The 18,250-nt window shown below is 41.7% G+C and overlaps 1 protein-coding gene across 3 annotated transcripts in view; it reads right to left on the bottom strand.

The window, feature by feature from the left end:
- LOC140486490 (uromodulin-like 1) overlaps positions 1 to 18,250 on the bottom strand; it is a 117,342-nt gene that overhangs the window by 54,614 nt on the left and 44,478 nt on the right. Inside the window, exons 12-20 of one of the 3 annotated variants that reach the window (XM_072585722.1) lie at positions 16,165 to 16,422; positions 15,431 to 15,565; positions 12,805 to 13,065; positions 11,827 to 11,961; positions 10,061 to 10,321; positions 8,227 to 8,346; positions 3,120 to 3,377; positions 2,900 to 3,031; positions 2,382 to 2,639 (exon numbers count right to left, since the gene is read on the bottom strand). In XM_072585722.1, the coding sequence (XP_072441823.1) occupies positions 2,382 to 2,639; positions 2,900 to 3,031; positions 3,120 to 3,377; positions 8,227 to 8,346; positions 10,061 to 10,321; positions 11,827 to 11,961; positions 12,805 to 13,065; positions 15,431 to 15,565; positions 16,165 to 16,422 (1,818 nt within the window). The remainder of the gene's footprint in view (positions 1 to 2,381; positions 2,640 to 2,899; positions 3,032 to 3,119; positions 3,378 to 8,226; positions 8,347 to 10,060; positions 10,322 to 11,826; positions 11,962 to 12,804; positions 13,066 to 15,430; positions 15,566 to 16,164; positions 16,423 to 18,250) is intronic. The other 2 variants (XM_072585723.1, XM_072585724.1) reach the window with 2 other exon arrangements.

Below are 18,250 nucleotides of genomic sequence, written 5' to 3'. Positions count from 1 at the left end.
AATCTCAGTGACTTTTCAAAATAAAAACAGAAAAAAAACCTGTGGATGCTGTAAATCGGAGACAAACATCGAAATTGCTTGTAAAGCTCAGCAGGTCTGGCAGCACCGGTGGAGAGAAATCAGAGTTAATGTTTCAGGTTAACCGACTCTTCCTCAGAATTCGTTAACTCTGATTTCTCTCCACAGAAGCTGCCAGACCTGCTGTGTTTTTCCAGCAATTTCGATTTTTGACAATGACTTTTTATTTGGTCTAACATGAATGTGGACTTGAAACCAAAACAAAGCCACAGTTCAACAAGTTTGTCCAGAGTCCGTGTGAGGTCTCAAGTATGAATGAGCTATGTGAGGGAGGGGGCTTCTGGAATAACAGCTAATGCTGTCAGTCTGTGGGTGTCAGAGGGTTAATGCCATGTTTCAGTGAAAGAAATGCTATGCCCACTCCAAGTCTATATTACACTCAAGTGGGCCACATCCCAGCAGAGTTTGGCTCTGAAATTATAGAGGATAATGGTGAGCACAATATATAGACAACATAGCACTGAAATAAGATATTTGAAGAAATGTAGAAGGAAGTCTCAGGTCAGCCCTCCTAGTGGGGCATTGTGAGTTCCCAGGTGAGAGCAGGAATGTCTTTGCACATTTCCTATCAGAGAGACACCTATAATTCATAAACCACTAAGAGTCACACATTTGTTTCCACCCTCAACAAAAGGAGAACCTTTAAGATTTTATTTCTTTAAGAAGTAACATTTTCAGATTTTCTCTAAAGGCAGAAGGCTTTTTGGCGTTAAAATGGAGTAAAGGTGGCGTAAGGAGCTAAGTTTGGCGTGGGAGGAGAAGGAAAGAAATTGAGTTCAATCTCTTGCGCTGGGTATTAGACGGCTGCAAAATTCCAGGTAGCTATGCTACTTCTGACCATATAGTGATGGACATTGAAATGGTAGATCATGATAAAGCTGAAAAATTGACATTAGATGCACTTTACTCAAGGAGCTTAACTTTAGGGTCAATTCAACAGGGGTAAGGCTGGATGAAAATTTTATGGAACTCGATGGACATTTTAAAAATATCCCTCCTTTTCTTTCCAATATCCACCCATACTTTCCAGCTCTACAAACATTACCTAACCCAAAACAATGGTGACATTTAAATGCTATTCCTCTTAAACTGGAGGGTATCGATTGAAATCAGACTCCGAAATCAATAACTACTCCAACAATGTTCTATCCCTCCAGTAACTTGAGGGTGGTAAAGGAAATTATTCAATTTTAATTGGCCCCTCTAAATGTAATTAAAAACAAATATATAAATTCAACACTATCCACTAAAGTGAAAATAATCTCCTTCCTCCATTTTCAGGCACTGTGCACCCACTACGATATTGCAATTTCCTTCCAAAATGAAATTGCTTCTCTATCTCTCTCTGCACATTCTACAGCCATATAAAAGCCCTCCTTTGACCATCCCTTTATTGTCTTACCCTATAAAGGTTTCCAAAGTTGTTCATTGCTCACTTCTTGATATAGGAGAAAGTGAGGACTGCAGACGCTGGAGATCAGAGCTGAAAATGTGTTGCTGGAAAAGCACAGCAGGTCAGGCAGCATCCAAGGAGCAGGAGAATCGACGTTTCGGGCATGGGGATTCCTGAAGAAGGGCTCATGCCCGAAACGTCGATTCTCCTGCTCCTTGGATGCTGACTGACCTGCTGCGCTTTTCCAGCAACACATTGTCAGCACTTCTTGATATAACATTGCCATAAGCCCCCTGGTGGGTGGGTTTACCACTTGCCTGATCTACCTCCTAGTGAGCCTCCTCGTGAGCCTCCTAGTGAGCCTCCTCGTGAGCCTCCTCGTGAGCCTCCTAGTGAGCCTCCTAGTGAGCCTCCTCGTGAGCCTCCTCGTGAGCCTCCTAGTGAGCCTCCTCGTGAGCCTCCTCGTGAGCCTCCTCGTGAGCCTCCTCGTGAGCCTCCTCGTGAGCCTCCTCGTGAGCCTCCTCGTGAGCTAGCTGAATTTCAGTAGATTAACTCCATTAGCTTTTCTTGACTACAGTATCAGTATTGATATCCATGGGCTTCAAGAACAGTTAACATCTTCCATGGAAATTAGAAGTCGTGAACACAGAAATAAATACAACATTGTTGGAAGCATTCATAGAAAAACAGGGCATCTGGAAGTTCTACAAAATGTCAGTGAAGTTAATACAGTCACAAACGGTCACTGTGGTCAAGGTCTAAGGGCAAAAATATGAAAGGTAGGAGTTGATAACCTTTAGGTTGGGCTTTTGACACAGATAAAGAAACTCTAATCAGGGTTTGTTTGAGAAATTATGAAAAGTGTTGATAGAGAAAAAAACTGAATAACTGCAGACATAACTCTTTGTACCTGTTTTTACTTCTTGTACTTTGCCTTTGCCTTCTTTCCCACAGAGCTCAGAAACTACCCTGACAGTGTATAACACTCCAGCCTCCAGGTTTGACACAATCCAGTTCCGTTCCTTGGTCTTTGCAACAATCAGAACATGGTTGTCCTTCCAAAGCTGCACAATAAACTCTTGGTTGATTGGGGCATCAGTTTCCCAAATCACACTTAGACCTTTGCTTGTGACGTTGAAGGCAATAAGGCTTCCAATCGAAGGAGGATCTAATGCATAAAAATGAAGAGCATGCTTTTTCTTCCATTTTGAAACAACAACAGCGGAAAGATAATATAGAACCACATCGAGTTGATATGTCATCTTTGGGAAACTCAAATTTGACTTGGAATTAACAGTATTTCCATCACATTGGTGCTTTTATGCTTAATAATATAATGATAACACTTGAACATCCTTGTGATTTTTCTAAAGTAACACTAACAGAAATTAGGTTACAAACCAGTTAAAATATAATAGCTTCACTCACCACAAGCTGGAGTAGAAGATGACATGAAGGTTTGACCAGCATTTGGCAGAAACTGATCTGAAGCGATCAGGTCTTTTGGAGAACCAGCATGAGATACAGCCATTTCTGATTCTGCCTTGGTTTGACTAAGAGCTGTAAGATCAGGCAAGTGATTAGTTTTCCAGCTATTACATGGTCATTACCCATGGGAGAGTTTTGTACACTAAATGTGCCACATTACCTGTTTTCACAGTCAACTCTGTCGAAATGCTGTCTTGCTCACAATATCTTGACATGACGCTCACAACGTACTCAGTCCCAGGCTCCAACCCTCTTGCTGTCCATTCCATTTCCTGTGTCTCTGTCTCACGCACCAGCTTATCATCCTTTAGCACCTGCACAACAAAGGTCTGTTCTTCACTGGTGTCTGTTGTCCAAGTTACTCGAAAACCACTGCTGGTGACACTCTTGACAGCCAAGTTGGTAACTAAAGATGGAGCTGTTGGTAAGTTAAGGATCCAATTAGTCAACACCAGATCACACACCTACATGGTCATCAAAACCCTGAGTACATTGACGGGGACTGGGGGGGGCTATCTTCTCATGTTTTGTTCTCATAAATTCGGCTGACAAGGCCACAACTATTGCACTTCCCTGTTTACAACATAAAACAGTACAGCACAGGAACAGACCCATGACTTGCCAACCATAATGCCATTCTAAACTAATCCCATCTGTCTGCACATTGTCTATATCCCGCTACTCCCTGCCTGTTCATGAGTCTGTCTAAATGCCTCTCAAACATTGCTATCATATATCTTTCCACCACCGCCCCGGCAGCATATTCCAGGCACCTATCACCCTCAATGTAAAAAACTTTCCCCTCACATCTCCTTCAAACTTTTCTCCTCACACCATATCTTTGCTTTGAAGTGTTGCAATCCTTGTGCTGACAGTTGTCCTATAATGGCATTAGGTAAAGGGTTTAAGTGGGGGTGGGGGGGTGTGATGGCATACTGATGGACAAATAATTCAGATTTCTGTACTAATGTTCTGGGGACACGGATTCAAATCCCACTTGGGCTGACAGTGAAATTTGTGTTCAAGAAAATCTGGAATTAATAGTTAGTCTACTAATAACCACGTTTCCACTGCCAATTGCTGTAAAAACCCATTTGATTCACTAACGTCCTTTAGGGAAGGAAACTGCCATCCTTACCTGGTCTGGTCTACATGTGACTCCAGACCCACAGCAATATGGTTCACTCTTAACTACACTCTGCAATAGCCACAGAGTCAATCAGGTCAAAGACTACCTGGATTTGCAACACTCACATTCCACACAAGTGTGAAAAATAATTCCAAGGTATTGACCTAGTGATGTTGCAAGAAAGCTTTTATATATATATATATATATTATATGACTGCAACAAGTTGGTATGCTATATTTAGGGAACTTGAAATGATGGGTGCTTCATTGCATTGTAGCTATAATGACAACATTGCTGTGACTGCAATAATCTTCACTTACAGAGGAGTTTTTTCCTCTAATTTTAGTGTTACTTAATCTTCTCTGGAAGTGTCCTATGATATTTTACTCCTCATTCATGAGATGAACAAAGTCAGACATCACACAACATCAGGTTATAGTTCATAAGGTTTATTTGAAATTACAGGCTTTCAGAGCGCTGCTCCTTCGTCAAGTGATATCTTCACCAGGAGCAGTGCTCCAAAAACTGTGATTTCAAATAAACCCATTTGGACTATAATCTGGAGTCGTGTGACTTCTGACTTTGTCCACCCCAGTCCAACATCTGCACCTCAATATCAAGGTGGGAGGATAGCAGTGGTAACCATACCAGTATTTATTGCCCATCCTTACCCTGGGAAAGGCAGCGGTGAGTTGGTGTTTGTTTACTACTTTAAACTGGTCATTGACATATTTGAAATCAACCTGCATTAAAAGAAAAACTTTACAAGAAATGAACAAAAACATGAAATGCAACTTCTGTGAAGGGTCACTACCTGCTAGGTTTAATCAGTCTCCTGTTTCAGACCCTAGTTTTACACTAATGTTTTGCGCAATGGTTATGGCTGTGATTTTCTATATTTAAGGGTCATGGTTACCTTACATAAGTGTTAACTGCAGTAGGTAGTGCTATTGTTTCTGAGTTAGCTGTTTGAGTGTTTGTATCCACTTTGGTGATTTGAGTTCAAAATCAAGGAGGGAGTGGTGCCGTCCTGAAGATGAGATATTATCCAGGACCCAGGTTCAATTCCACCCACGGGTGGAGTTTGCACATTCTCTCTGTGTCTGTGTGGGTTTCTGCCAGATGTCCCACTTTCCTCCCACAGTCCAAAGATGTGCAGGTTAGGTGGATTGGCCATGCTAAATTGCCGGTGGTGTTCAAGCATATGCAGGCTAGGTGTGTTAGCAGTGGGAAGTGCGGGACTGGAGGGTAGATTTGGGTCTTGATTGGATGCTCTTCGTAGGGTTCAGCGTGGACTCAATGGACCAAATGTCCTGCTTCCACCATGTAGAAATTCTATGATACTATGATACTTCCTATACCTGTCCCACTTTAATGTTATGACACTTCAAGTACTTATCCAAGTATTTTTTAATGGCTGTGAGGTTTTCCACCTCAACTACCCTCCCCAACAGTGTATTCCAGACCTCCACCCCCACCAAAGGCTTTTCCTCAAATAAAAACCTCCTGCCTTTCACTTCACGATTATGCCCTCATCTCCTTGTTTCTGACCTTTCAACTAAGCTGTTTTTCTATCCACCCTGTCCAGGTCCCACATAATGTTATACTCCTCTCTCAGGTCCCCCCCACCCCCGCAACCTCCTCTGCCTCAGTAAAAAAGAACCTAACCTTATCCAGCTTCTCTTCATTGCTGAAATGCTCTATTCCAGGCAACGCCCTGATGAACCTCCTCTGCAGTCCCTCCAGCACAATTATCTCCTTCCTTTAGTGTACTTTATTATTTGAAAAACTCTTCAGAGGTGGGGTGGGGGGGGGAGAGGGTGTTGGTGCTAAATGATGCAATATGTGACCTTCAGAACATTTCCCAGGTTGGACTCTCCTCTTTTCAGGGCCTTATTTTGTCCTGCTTTCAAATCTTCATTGTCAGCTACTATCTGTCTCTGACCCACTTCATGTCTCCCACTCAGATATCCTCCCTCATCCTCAACTGCTTTCAATCACCATCATTGCTCTGTCGGCCTAATCTCTTCTCGAATCCTGGCAGCTTAAAAAGAGGGAAAGAGGTGGAGATGTTCAGAAACGGAATTCCAGAATTTAGGTGCAAGGTAAAGGTAGGGATGTTCAGAGAGGAAATTCCAGAATTTAGGTCCGAGGTGGCTGAAAGCCAGGTCACTAACCTTGGAGCATTAACTTGGGGGAAGTTGAAGAGAGAGGAGTCAGAGGAATGTAGACAATCCAGATGGTCGTGGGGTTGAAGGATGTTACAGAGACAAGGAAAGGCATGACTATGGATAGTATTTAAAACAAGGATGATGATTTTAAAATTGAAGTTGCCATAACTAGCAAATGGTTGATTGGTGGATAAGATTTGGGTTGAGTTAAGGTGGAGGTGATGACAAATGCCATTCTCCCATGACTGTAACAATGGTATATTTTCCTTCCTCGTATTTATTGACCTTTCCCTGCAGTCTGTGACATAGATGACTGAAATATCTTTTTGCAATTGCTCATTTACCAAATGAGTGGATTCACCTTGTTTTGATTCCCACTCTTGCCCATGCATTTGTGTTGGAATTGCAATTGTATTGTCAGAGTATAACGTAGACCATAGAGTTGTCAGTCACCGCCTGGAGGGTGAGTGAAGACCCTGAATCAGCTCTTCCCAAGCAGATAAAGTCCCATCAGACCCTTCAGCAGACAGCAGAGGGCTTTCTCTGTGATCAGGGAACCTAGGGTCCCACTGACAAGGCAAATCAGAGTCCAGCAGCTCTTCATTTCTAGACAATGCCAACCAGGAGGATGGTGGCTGCCGATAAAGCACCAACTCAATGCCCAGGATCAATGAGGGATGAAGCCACAGATCAGTGACGGCAAGAAGGTAATCATGGGCTGGGGGTGTGTGGGTGGGGGAGGGTGTTGTTGGGATGGTGGCGAAAGGTCATTGGTAAAGGAATCCCACTTCCAGACATCTGATTTCATGATTGGACACTGAGTGCGTTTGAGCGAGGGAGAATCTCCCTCCTCCACCTCAGAGGCTCATAAGCAACCCCAACATGGTTTGATTTTCGAGCTTCCCACATGACAAGACTCCTACCCATCCCTTGTTATATCATAGTAATGGTGGATGAGACCTTTCAGTGGGCATTGAGTGTGTATTTGAGGGCTTCAATTGGCAATGGTATGGGAAGGCTATCTCACACTTTTCCCTGGAGTGGCGGTGGCTGAGGCATGACCTTATAGAGGTTTGTAAAATCATGAGGGGCATGAATAGGGTGAACACTCCAGAGGTTTGGACAGTCCAAAACTAGAGGGCATATGTTTAAGGTGAGAGGAGAAAGATCTAAAACAGAACTGAGGGACAACTTTTTTTCCCACAGATGGTGGTGCATGTATGGAATGAGCTGCCAGAGGAAGCAGTAGAGGCTGGTACAATTCCAACATTTAAAAGATATTTGGACAGGTACATGGATAGGAAAGTTCAGAGGAATATGGGCTAAATGCAGGCAAGTGGGACTAGTTCAGTTTAGAAAAGCTGGTCACAGTGAGTTAGACCGAAGAGCTTGCTTCCACTCTGTATAGCTCAATGACTCTAAATTTCCAGCCAAGGGGAAAGATGGGGTGGGGGTGGGGGTGGGGTGGGAGTGGGTGGTGAGGGGGGAGGTGGCAGAGTCCCCCCTCACCCTCCCACCCAATTTCATAACCCCCACCTCCCAACTCAAAATCCACCAGCGAGGGAGAGCATTGAAGTTGTTATCATTCACTCCAAAGTAAAGATTGCTTTCCTTTGCCAACTGCTCAGCTTTTAGATTCTCTTCCTCACCCATGAGAAATCCTGATCCTATGCAACATTAAAAGATCAAAACAACTGAATACAGGCAATCTCTGGGTTGCGAAAGGGTTCCATTTTGGAGTCCATTTGCAAGTTGTTCGCAAATTAGAACACAATACAGGACAATGGAAACTCACAAGCGGGGGAAATATTTGTATGTTGAGTCTTTAAAAATTAAAACCCTGTCTGGGGTCACATTCATAAGTATGACTGCTCATATGTCAGTGTCTCACTGTAATCAACAAACAACCTAAAAGTACAACATCACAAAGACTAAAAGTTGAAAAAGCACAAAAACAGTCACATACAGCATGGTGGTGCATCAGAGTATTGGAAATCTTCTGAGAATCCAGATCTTTTGAGGTAAATGGTCATTGAAGAGACAACACCCAAAGTAGATCGTTTTGCTCTAACATTGGTGGTTTCTGCTGAAAAAGAGAGATGTTTACTATCAGGACCAAACAGATAGGGTAGAGTAAAAAAAAACTGTCAACCACAGTCTCGTATCAATGTTAAATGTGCTATTGTCAAATCCATCTATAGGTTATGACCTTTTTAAAATAATTGAATGGAATATGCAACTTCAACAGGAGCATAGACTGAGAGGCATCAAAAGGTCTTCCTGCACATGGAAAAACACTTATTCCCCCCCCCATACACCCTGCCAGATGTAATTCCTATTAGATCTACAAGAGATCAAAGGTTACAGGCAGGAAGGAAGTGTCAAGTCCACAATCCAATCAGCCATGGTCTTACTGAATGGTGCAGCATGGTCAAGGAAGGTATTCCTGCTCCTAATTTTCATAATATTATTATCATGCCCTGTACTGGTATGAAGATATTACGATTTTATAATTATACTTCTTTCAAGTGGCATGACAGCCTTTAAGATGGTTGGCTTTGTCCTTGGCAATAGTAGTTCCACACAGATTTGAAATTCAATCAAATATCAGATTAAAATTTAGACAATCACAGCTAATTATAAAATGCACACGTCCCTTATTTTCAGGATAAAGAGTCAACAAAGCAAGACAGTCACCTCTCAACCAACTCATCCCTCTACTGCACATTTTTCCATAGAAACATCAAACTGCAAATGTTTTCCAGAAAGGCATTAAAAGGGTCATTTAAATTCAGGTACAAAATCCTTTGCTGTCTCATAAACTTTCAAAGTGTGAAATACTGTAACAAAGATTATGTATTAATCCAGCCCAGTGTGTTTCTTTGACTGAGTTAACCTGAGAGCTGAGCTGTTTCCTGTTTATATAGAATCCTCTGCTTTTACCACACCTGCATTCCAGCTCAGGCATCAATCCAACTATGAAGCTACAGACTTGTTATTTGAGAGACTGAAACAATGGTATCTTGCAATGCCTTTCTTTATTATCTGCATGTGTGTGTATGTGATAGTGCATGCAAGACATTGCATTAAAACCTCCAGGGCAAGTGTGTGGTAATAAATCATTTCTACACTTTTCAGCTGCTGGAATCATTTAACTTGGGAAATCACCTTAAGGGTAAGAAAATACATACATCTCACACTGTGATCATGAATGTTAATCAAACATATAAACTTTGCCAACAACCTCATGATTTATTTTCTTTAGGGAAAACTAACAGGAACTAACAGGTAGCAATGCCTCTCCTCCGCTCAAATTGACAGTTTCAAACTCAACACCAACATATCGTGCACTTTACCAGGCACTTTAGTCCCTTAATTTCCAGCATTTTCTTGTAAATATTTTGAGGAGCTGCTGCGGGGGTTGTCAACATAAATGTCATAGGCGTTTACTTATGAAGGGCTTATGCTCGAAACGTCGAATCTCTTGCTCCTCGGATGCTGCCTGACCGGCTGTGCTTTTCCAGCACCACATTTTTTAACTCTGATCTCCAGCATCTGCAGTCCTCACTTTCTCCCCACATTAATGTCAGGCCCAAGTATTCTTGATGAATTACAGCCCAGTACTGTCAGACCATTGTCCAGTCTACCCTTAACTACAATTTCAGAAGAAGACACTCCAAACATTTGGTGAATTTTCGTAATGCTTCTACGAATGACCGTGAGGTGATGTGAGGAAGTCCATTAATAGAGTGAAAGGTAAGATCTCATTAGGACAGGGCCATGCCAGTCAGAACTATTACCTGTTTTAACATTCAGCTCTGTAGCAATGCTTTCTTGGTCACAAGACCTGGAGGTGACTCTCACAGTGTATTCCATCCCAGGCTCCAGTCCTGACACAGTCAAAGCCAACTCGAATATTTCCATTTCTTTCACAACACTGTCATTCTGTAACAGCTGGACAATAAATATCTGCTCTTCGTAGTCATCTGTTGTCCAGGTAATGTGAAAGCTCTTGGTAGTAACATTGAAAACTGTCAGGTTTACAACTGGTGAAGGAGGTACTGTGAAGATGAAGGTCCATGATTAGAAGCAATAACAAGAGCAATTTGCATCTATATTGCAATTTTATGGGAATAAGATATCCAAAAGTACTTCCCAGCGCCATTATAAAACTAAATATGAGAAATTCAGAAATCTCACGACACAGGTTATAATCAACAAGGAGAAAGTGATGAAGAGCTTATGCTCAAAACGTTGACTCTCCTGCTCCTCGGATGCTCCCTGACTGGCTGTGCTTTTCCAGCACCACATTTTTTGACATCAGGTTACAGTCCAACGGGTTTATTTGAAATCACAAACTTTAGGAGCACAGGTGAAGTGACAAAGCAGCAGTGCTCCTGAAGCTTATCATGTTGGACTATTTCCTGATGTCATGTGGCTTCTGACTTTGAACACCCCAGTCCAACACCGGCACCTCCATATCATGGCAAATATGAGAACCAATGGATCAAATCTCAGCTTTGCCATCATGTTATATCCAACCATGAATGTTGAAGGACAAATCAGCGACTCAATGGAAGCTGCTCCACAAGTACACACAGCTTCACCAATGGAGGAGCCCAGCACGTCACTGCAAAGAAACAAGGCAGAAGCATTTAAATCATCTTCAGCCAAAAGTGCTGGGTGGACCCATCCCAGTCTCCACCTGAAGTCCTTGGCACCACAGACATCAGGCTTCAGCCAATTCGATTTACCCCAAGTGATATCAAGAAATAGCTGAATACAATGGAAACTGCGAAAGCTACGGGCTCTGACACTATTGCAGAATTGTGCTGGAGATGTTTGCAGAACTGTGCAAACAAAACCATGCCAATATGGTTGAACATTGTAATCTCCTCCAACAACTCACTAGCTGGCAGTGTGGAGTATAACTCTGGTCTGTCCTTGTCCACAAGAAGCAAACAAACCCAGTCCAGTAAATACCACCCCATCAGTCTACTCTCGATCATCAGTAAGACAGCAGAAGCAATTGCCAACACTTGCATCAAGCAACACATGCTTAACAATAATCTGCGTTATGAAACTTGGCTTGAGTTTCACCAGAGTCACTCAGCTCCTGATCTCATTGTCAGCGTTGGGAAACGTGGATAAAACAGCTGAGTTCAGGGGCAAGATCAGTGGAGGCTTAAGGTAAATATTGAAGGCAAAGTTGTACATCATGAGATTGGGTTGCAAGGTCAGGGACATGGAAAAACCCAAGACTAGAAATAACAATGTTCAAGGTCCAACCACTGATTAGCAGTCCATATCAATGACACTAAATTATGCAATTATTTTTGTAATTTGCATTTTGCTGCTAAAATAATGAAGTTTAAGTGAGAGTGAGTTGGAAAGTGGGAAATGGTGTTGTCATGGTAATGTCAGTGGGCCAGTAATCCAGCAATCCCAGCTAATGTCCTGAGGACATGATCTGTTCCGAGGTAATCATTTGTGTAAATATTTAATAAGCAATTAACAGCACCAAGAAAACAAATGTTGAAATACTGACAAAACAGTAATCACATACAGCATGGAGGCACTTCGGTGTACACAAAATCCATCGGGAATCCAGATGTGTTTGGGTAGATGGTCATTGTGGAGACAACCCCAGTATTAGATTGTCTCGGACTGGATGTATAGCTGAGAACATTCATTGTGGTTTCTGTCAACAAAAAGAATGAGGCAAATTTATTATGAATGACAACATTGACAAGCAAATGCAGTTTTAAAGGTAGCCAGCCATCAAAGTAATTTGGCCTGTGACAAAAAAAAACAAAAAAGAAAATGGCAGGACATTAACAGTTCTTTTACTTACACTCTAAGAAATTTTAGCCCATCATAAAACTTCAGATTCCTAAAGATAGTCAAGTTCAATTAAATTTTGATCCATTTTCACCTGACCAACTAATATCTGACATTTGCACGACAAGAAGAAAGTAGGGTTTTTTTTAATTCACTGACGAGATGTGGATGTCTCTGGCTAGGCCAGCATTTATTACCGATCCCTAATTGCTCAGACGGTGGTTAAGAGTCAGCCACATTGCTGTGGGCCTAGAGTCACATGGAGGCCAGACCTGGTAAGGAAGGCAATTTCCCTTCCTAAGGGGCATTAGTAAAGTGAGTGGGACTACATGTTGGCTCCTTCATGGAGTGGAAATAGCCTCCTTCTCTGTTGCAACAATTCTATGATACTATTACATCTCCATGTAACATAGCTTGATAAGTCCTGGCAAGAGATGGTGTTTTGTTAATTCTTGAAGAATTGGCATCAATGACAAACACCTAGAATCTTTCTATCACAGTCACAAAACCTAAAATATGTTAAAAGGAAAAATCAGGTTAAAATAAATAATGAATAAGTGAATTTATTTCTACAAATAATCATATCATCTGAAAACATTGAATATCAAGCTGACAGTTTTGATTCTTCAATCCACAATGGGCTGTATCTAAAAAGTATAATCTTTCAGTCATGTTAGGGTTTTCCTAGTCCCTGCGTTGTTACCTGTTTTTACACTCAGCTCTGCAGGAGGGCTCTCATCTTCGCAGGCTTGGGAGAATACACTCACAGTGTACTCAGTATCAGGCTCCAAATCTGACACAATCCACTCCAGTTCCATGGTCTCTGTCTCATTCACAATGGTATCATTCTTTAAGACCTGCGCAATAAACAGCTGCTCTTCATAAGTGTCTGTTGTCCACGTCAGGTGGAAGCTGGTAGTGGTCACATTGGAAGCAGTCAAGTTTATAACAGGAGAAAGAGCTGCTGAAAATGCAAGGTATAACAAAGAAAGAATTAGTCAATGCTAGTCAAAGGTAAAGGCTACCTAGTAGTTATATTTTTGGCATGTCCACCACTGGCATCGGAGATATTTTGGGTAGATTTGCTGCCACCAATCCTTCTTATTATATTAATCTAAGTTGGGAAAAAATGCATTTATGAATCCTTTGGCAAAAGTGAGGTTTGGTAGAAAAAAATCACATCTAAGTGCAATTAGATTATCTTGTGAGACCTCAGGCTGAACCTAAGAGTAGGCACACATTACTGTTCAGCTTCATGAATTTAGCATTGAGGAACTAGTTAGACCTTCCCAGGAACCGTCCTTTATACCTTGATAGTCAAAGCTTAAACTGTGATGTCAATTGACCCTTTTAGATATGAGGGTCTACTACATACAACAGTTATCTCAGTGGGGACTCACAGAGAATGATATTCTGTATAAATGCGAACATGCCTGTCAGCATTGTTGATGTAGGTTTTGTCAGTAATTATTCTTTCCAAAACAAATTCCTGTATTGATAGAGGTATGGACAGCATTGGTAGGATTGATATGGACAAGGTGTTTCCTCTGGCTGGATAATTGGTAACCAGGTTAGAGAGATAATAAGATCATTGATCAGAGAATCACGTGAATGTGAAGAGAATGTTTTTGTATAATGACTTGTTATGATCTGGAATGCCCTTCCAAAGTTCAAAAACTTAAAAGGAAGTCAAATATATGCTTGAATTGATGATAAAATGTGATAAGATATTTTCAAGGCAGAAGCCTAATTGGTGAAGAGTATTCTGTTTCTGTACAAATAGAGTCATAGAGTCATACAGCATGGAAACAGACCCTTCGATCCAACTAGTCCACACCGGCCATGCTCCCAATTAAACTAGCCGCACCTGGCTCCCAGGAGGCCCATATCCCTTCAAACCTTTCCTATTCACCTATTTATCCAAATGTTGTAACTGTACCTGCATCTATCATTTGCCCTCACAGTTCATTCCACACACTAACCACTCTCTCTGCAAAAAAGTTGTCCCTTGTGCCCTTTTTAAATTTTTCTCCTCTTACCTTAAAAAGTGCCCCCTAGTTTTGAACTCCACCACCTTAGAGAAAAAAAAACCTTTGCTATTCACCTTCTCTGTGACCCTTATGGTTTTATAAACCTCAATAGCGTCATCCCTCAACCTCCGACGCTCCCGGGGAAAAATGTCCCAGCCTCTCCTTATAACTCAAATACTGCATACCCTGGAAATTTTTTTGTGAACTCTCTCAATTTTAATAATATCCTTCCCATAATTGGTGACCAGACTGCATACAGTACTCCAGAAGAGACCTTACCAATATCCTGTAGGACCTCAACATGACATCCCAGCTTCTATTCTCAAAGGACTAAGCAATGAAGGAAGTGTACAAAACACCTTCTTAAACACCCTGTCTACATGCGACACAAATTTCAAAAAATTATATCTGAACCCTTAGGTCTGTCTGTTCTACAACTCATATAATTAGCGGTGGCACCCTGGGGTAAGTCCTGCCCTTTTTTGTTTTACCAAAATTCAATACTTCACATTTATCCAAATTAAATTCAATCTGCCACTCCTCAGCCCATTGAACAAATGGATTAAGGTCTCTTTGTAATCTTCGATAATCATCTTCACTGGCCACTGTTCCACCAACTTTGGTGTCATTAGCAAACTTACTAACCATGCCTCCTATATTCTCATCCAAATCATTTATATAAATGACAAACAAAAGTGAATCCAGTACCTATCAATGTGGAACACCGCTGGTCACAGGTGCAAGAAACAACCCTCCACCACCATCCTCTGTCTCTTACCCTAAAATCAATTTTGTGTTCAATTAAAAGGTTGAATCAGAGAATATTATTCCAAGAAGAATTCAAATGTCCTGCATACACCAAAGCTGTATTTTCTTTTAGCTGAGAAATATGCATTATGTTCTTCTCACTTTCCTTTACTAAGAGCAAAAGCTTGTAGCAGCTGCTGAGATACATGATGTCAGACAACCTGCTATGTTGGCCGCACAGAATTTCCATTTCAGCACAATTTTGGGATTGGATTTCTTCAGGGCTTCTCTCAACCATCAATGGACAACCCTGAAAAATCTGGGGCAATTATGAAAGCAGTACTGCCACTTCCATCTGGAGCTTCTGTATATCTTCCAGTTTCATTCCAATGGAAAATGGAGCGAAGCCATGAAAATGCAATGTATTTGAGCAGGGCATGGAAGCCCATTCTTGTTTGTGCAAACATTGACTGGCTTTCATAGCACAGAACAGAAAACAACACAGAATATAGCTAGCAAGGCAGTACTAAGGATAAAATGACTACTTCATACCACATGGAAGTATTTCTGCATAAGGAAAGCCATTTGAAAATCTGGAACTGTTCAGATAGATGGCAACTGTTGAGGTAAATCTGGTGCTGGATTGAATTGAGTTGAGTGTAGAAGCTGGTCCAGTAAAGATGGTGTCTATTAAGAGATAACAAGTAGCTGTAACAAACTCAAACAAAGGCTAGTAAAGATCATGATACGATCATGAGATTATAAGAACTCCAGGCAAACACATGCAAGATACTTATGGTGATTAATAACATCATTCTATCATGTGTAAGATGTACTGGATTTGTTTTGCATACATTTAATATTTGTTAATATTGGCAAGAAATAGTAGCCAGAAAAGTATTAAAGCACAGAAATAACTTAGACAAATTAAACACAGATGGTTACGGTGATAGCAGATGCATTGGTCAGAACAGTGTTACACTGAAGAACCAAATACAAAATCACTGACAGTGAAATATTCCATTGGATCGTGTTCAATGATAATCATAGGTTCATTTACATCGAAAGCCAAAATTTACCCAGTCCATACATACCAGTGTTCTACAAGGTCTCTAGTGGTGCAGTGGTAGTGTCCCTACTCTAGGCTAGAAGAGACATGGGTTCAAGACTCATCTGCTTCAGATTTGTGACTGAATAGTTTGCTTGAAATGTCTATCAATGATCTACATTCACGTCTCTGCCTGGAATATAAAGGTCATTAAGAAACATTTCCAAATTACAATTACCTGTTTTCACACTCAGCTCTGCAGCAGGGGTCTCATCTTCACAGGCCCGGGAGGTAACACTGACAATGTACTCTGTCTCAGGCTCCAAATCTGATACGGTCCACTCCAGTTCGACAGTCTCTGTTTCATTCACGATGCTATCATTCTTTAACAGTTGCACAATAAAGGTTTGTTCCTGGTTGAGCTCTGTGGTCCAAGTTACCTGCAAGCTCGTGCCGGTGACCTTGAAGACAGTCAGGTTGATAACTGGAGAAGGAGCTGAGCGAAAGAAGTGAAAGAAAGAAGTGGTCAGTCTGTATGACCTGGCTGAATCATCATCCACACAAGGAGCCCCATGACACTCCCAGTGCAGCTCCAATGCAAGACCCTATTTTAGCAGCAGACAGAGGTAAGCGCCTCTTAATATGTGACACTGGTGTTCAATGAGGTCAATAGGGCTGCATTGTGTTTCAGTGGCCGACTGAATAGGGTGCCAGCCAAGATTGTCCCTCTCACTATATAACCTGATACAACAGGTTAAGAGGCACCTATGACCCATTCATTAGCCGTGCCAAACCATCTCCTCAGGAGAGGTCCAAGTCTTTGCTTTCCTGGGCTCTTCCACACTCCACTCCTTCCTATCTATCAAATGGGCTTTTCTCACAGAATCATAGAATCCCAACAGTGTGAAAGCCAGGTCATTCAGCCCATCGAGTCCACCCTCACCCTCCAAAGACCCTTCCAACCAGATCTGCCCACCTCGTAGCAATGCATTTCCTATGACTAATCCACCTAACCTGCACATCCCTGAACTTATGGGCAATTTAGATGACCAATCCACCTATATTATACTCCCCATCCCACCACCAACCAGTGCCAATCCTAATGACATTAACCTTCCTGTGGGTGGAGCCCATTCAAGCTATAAAATTTTCCCAGGTTTAAAACTGCATCAATTGCTTCCATCCTTCAACTTCAGATTGATTTTTTTATTTCAAAAGTATACTTTATTCATAAAAAATCTCTTTGTCTATATAAATTATCACAAAAGGAACAGGAGTGTATCAAGAAAACAAGCAAACATTTGAGTTTGACTCTATTGCAGCAAGCTAAAGGCATCTCTTACACATGCATACCTATATTTACACACACTTGAGTCACCAGGAGGGTCCAATAACTGAATTGGTCTCTGCAAGGGCTATTATTAAAATAATAAAATGTTGCAACATGCTGCTATGCAGAGGGACCTGGGTGTCCTTGTGCATGAATCATAGAAGGTTGGCCTGTAGGTACAACAGGTAATTAAGAAGGCAAATGGATTTTTTTCCTTCATTGCTCAAATTTAAAAGCAGAGAGGTTATGTTGCAGCTGTACAGGGTGCTGGTGAGGCCACACCTGGAGTACTGTGTGCAGTCTTGGTCTCCTCACTTGAGAAAGGATGTACTGACACTGGAGGGGGTGCAGAGGAGGTTCACTAGGTTGATTCCAGAATTGAGGAGGTTGGCTTATGAGGAGAGACTGAGTAGACTGGGATTATATTCGTTGGAATTCAGAAGAATGAGGGGGGATCGTATAGAAACATATAAAACTATGAGGGGAATAGATATGATAGAGGTAGAGAGGATGTTTCCACTGGCAGGTGAAGCTAGGACAAGAGGGCATAGACTCAAAATTAGGTGGAGCAGATTTAGGACTGAATAGAGAAGGAATTTCTTCACGCAGAGAGTTGTGAATCTATGGAATTCCCTACCCAGTGAAGTGGTTGACGCTTCCTCAATAAATGTTTTTAAAGCTAAGACAGATGCTTTTTTGAAAAGTAAAAGAATTAACAGTTATAGAGAGAGGGCAAGTAAGTGGAGCTGAGGCCATGAAAAAGTCAGCCATGATCTTATTGAATGGCGAAGTAGGCGCAAAAGGCCCGATGGCTTCTCCTACTCCTTTTTTTAATGCTCTTATGTTAACTTCAGCAGGAAGGCCTCAGACATTGGTCTTTCTCTTTGCTTCAGGTTATGCCACTGGACGACATGACTTGATTTCTGGCCAACCAAGACACCTCTCATAGTCTTGCAGGTTTACTGGCTATTGAGCAGTTTTGATTGCCCCAAAA

This window comes from Chiloscyllium punctatum, chromosome 15 (genome assembly GCF_047496795.1).
Source record: "Chiloscyllium punctatum isolate Juve2018m chromosome 15, sChiPun1.3, whole genome shotgun sequence".
NCBI lineage: Eukaryota > Metazoa > Chordata > Chondrichthyes > Orectolobiformes > Hemiscylliidae > Chiloscyllium > Chiloscyllium punctatum.
The sequence above is the reverse complement of the archived record's forward strand: the minus strand, read 5'-3'. Positions and strand labels throughout refer to the sequence as shown.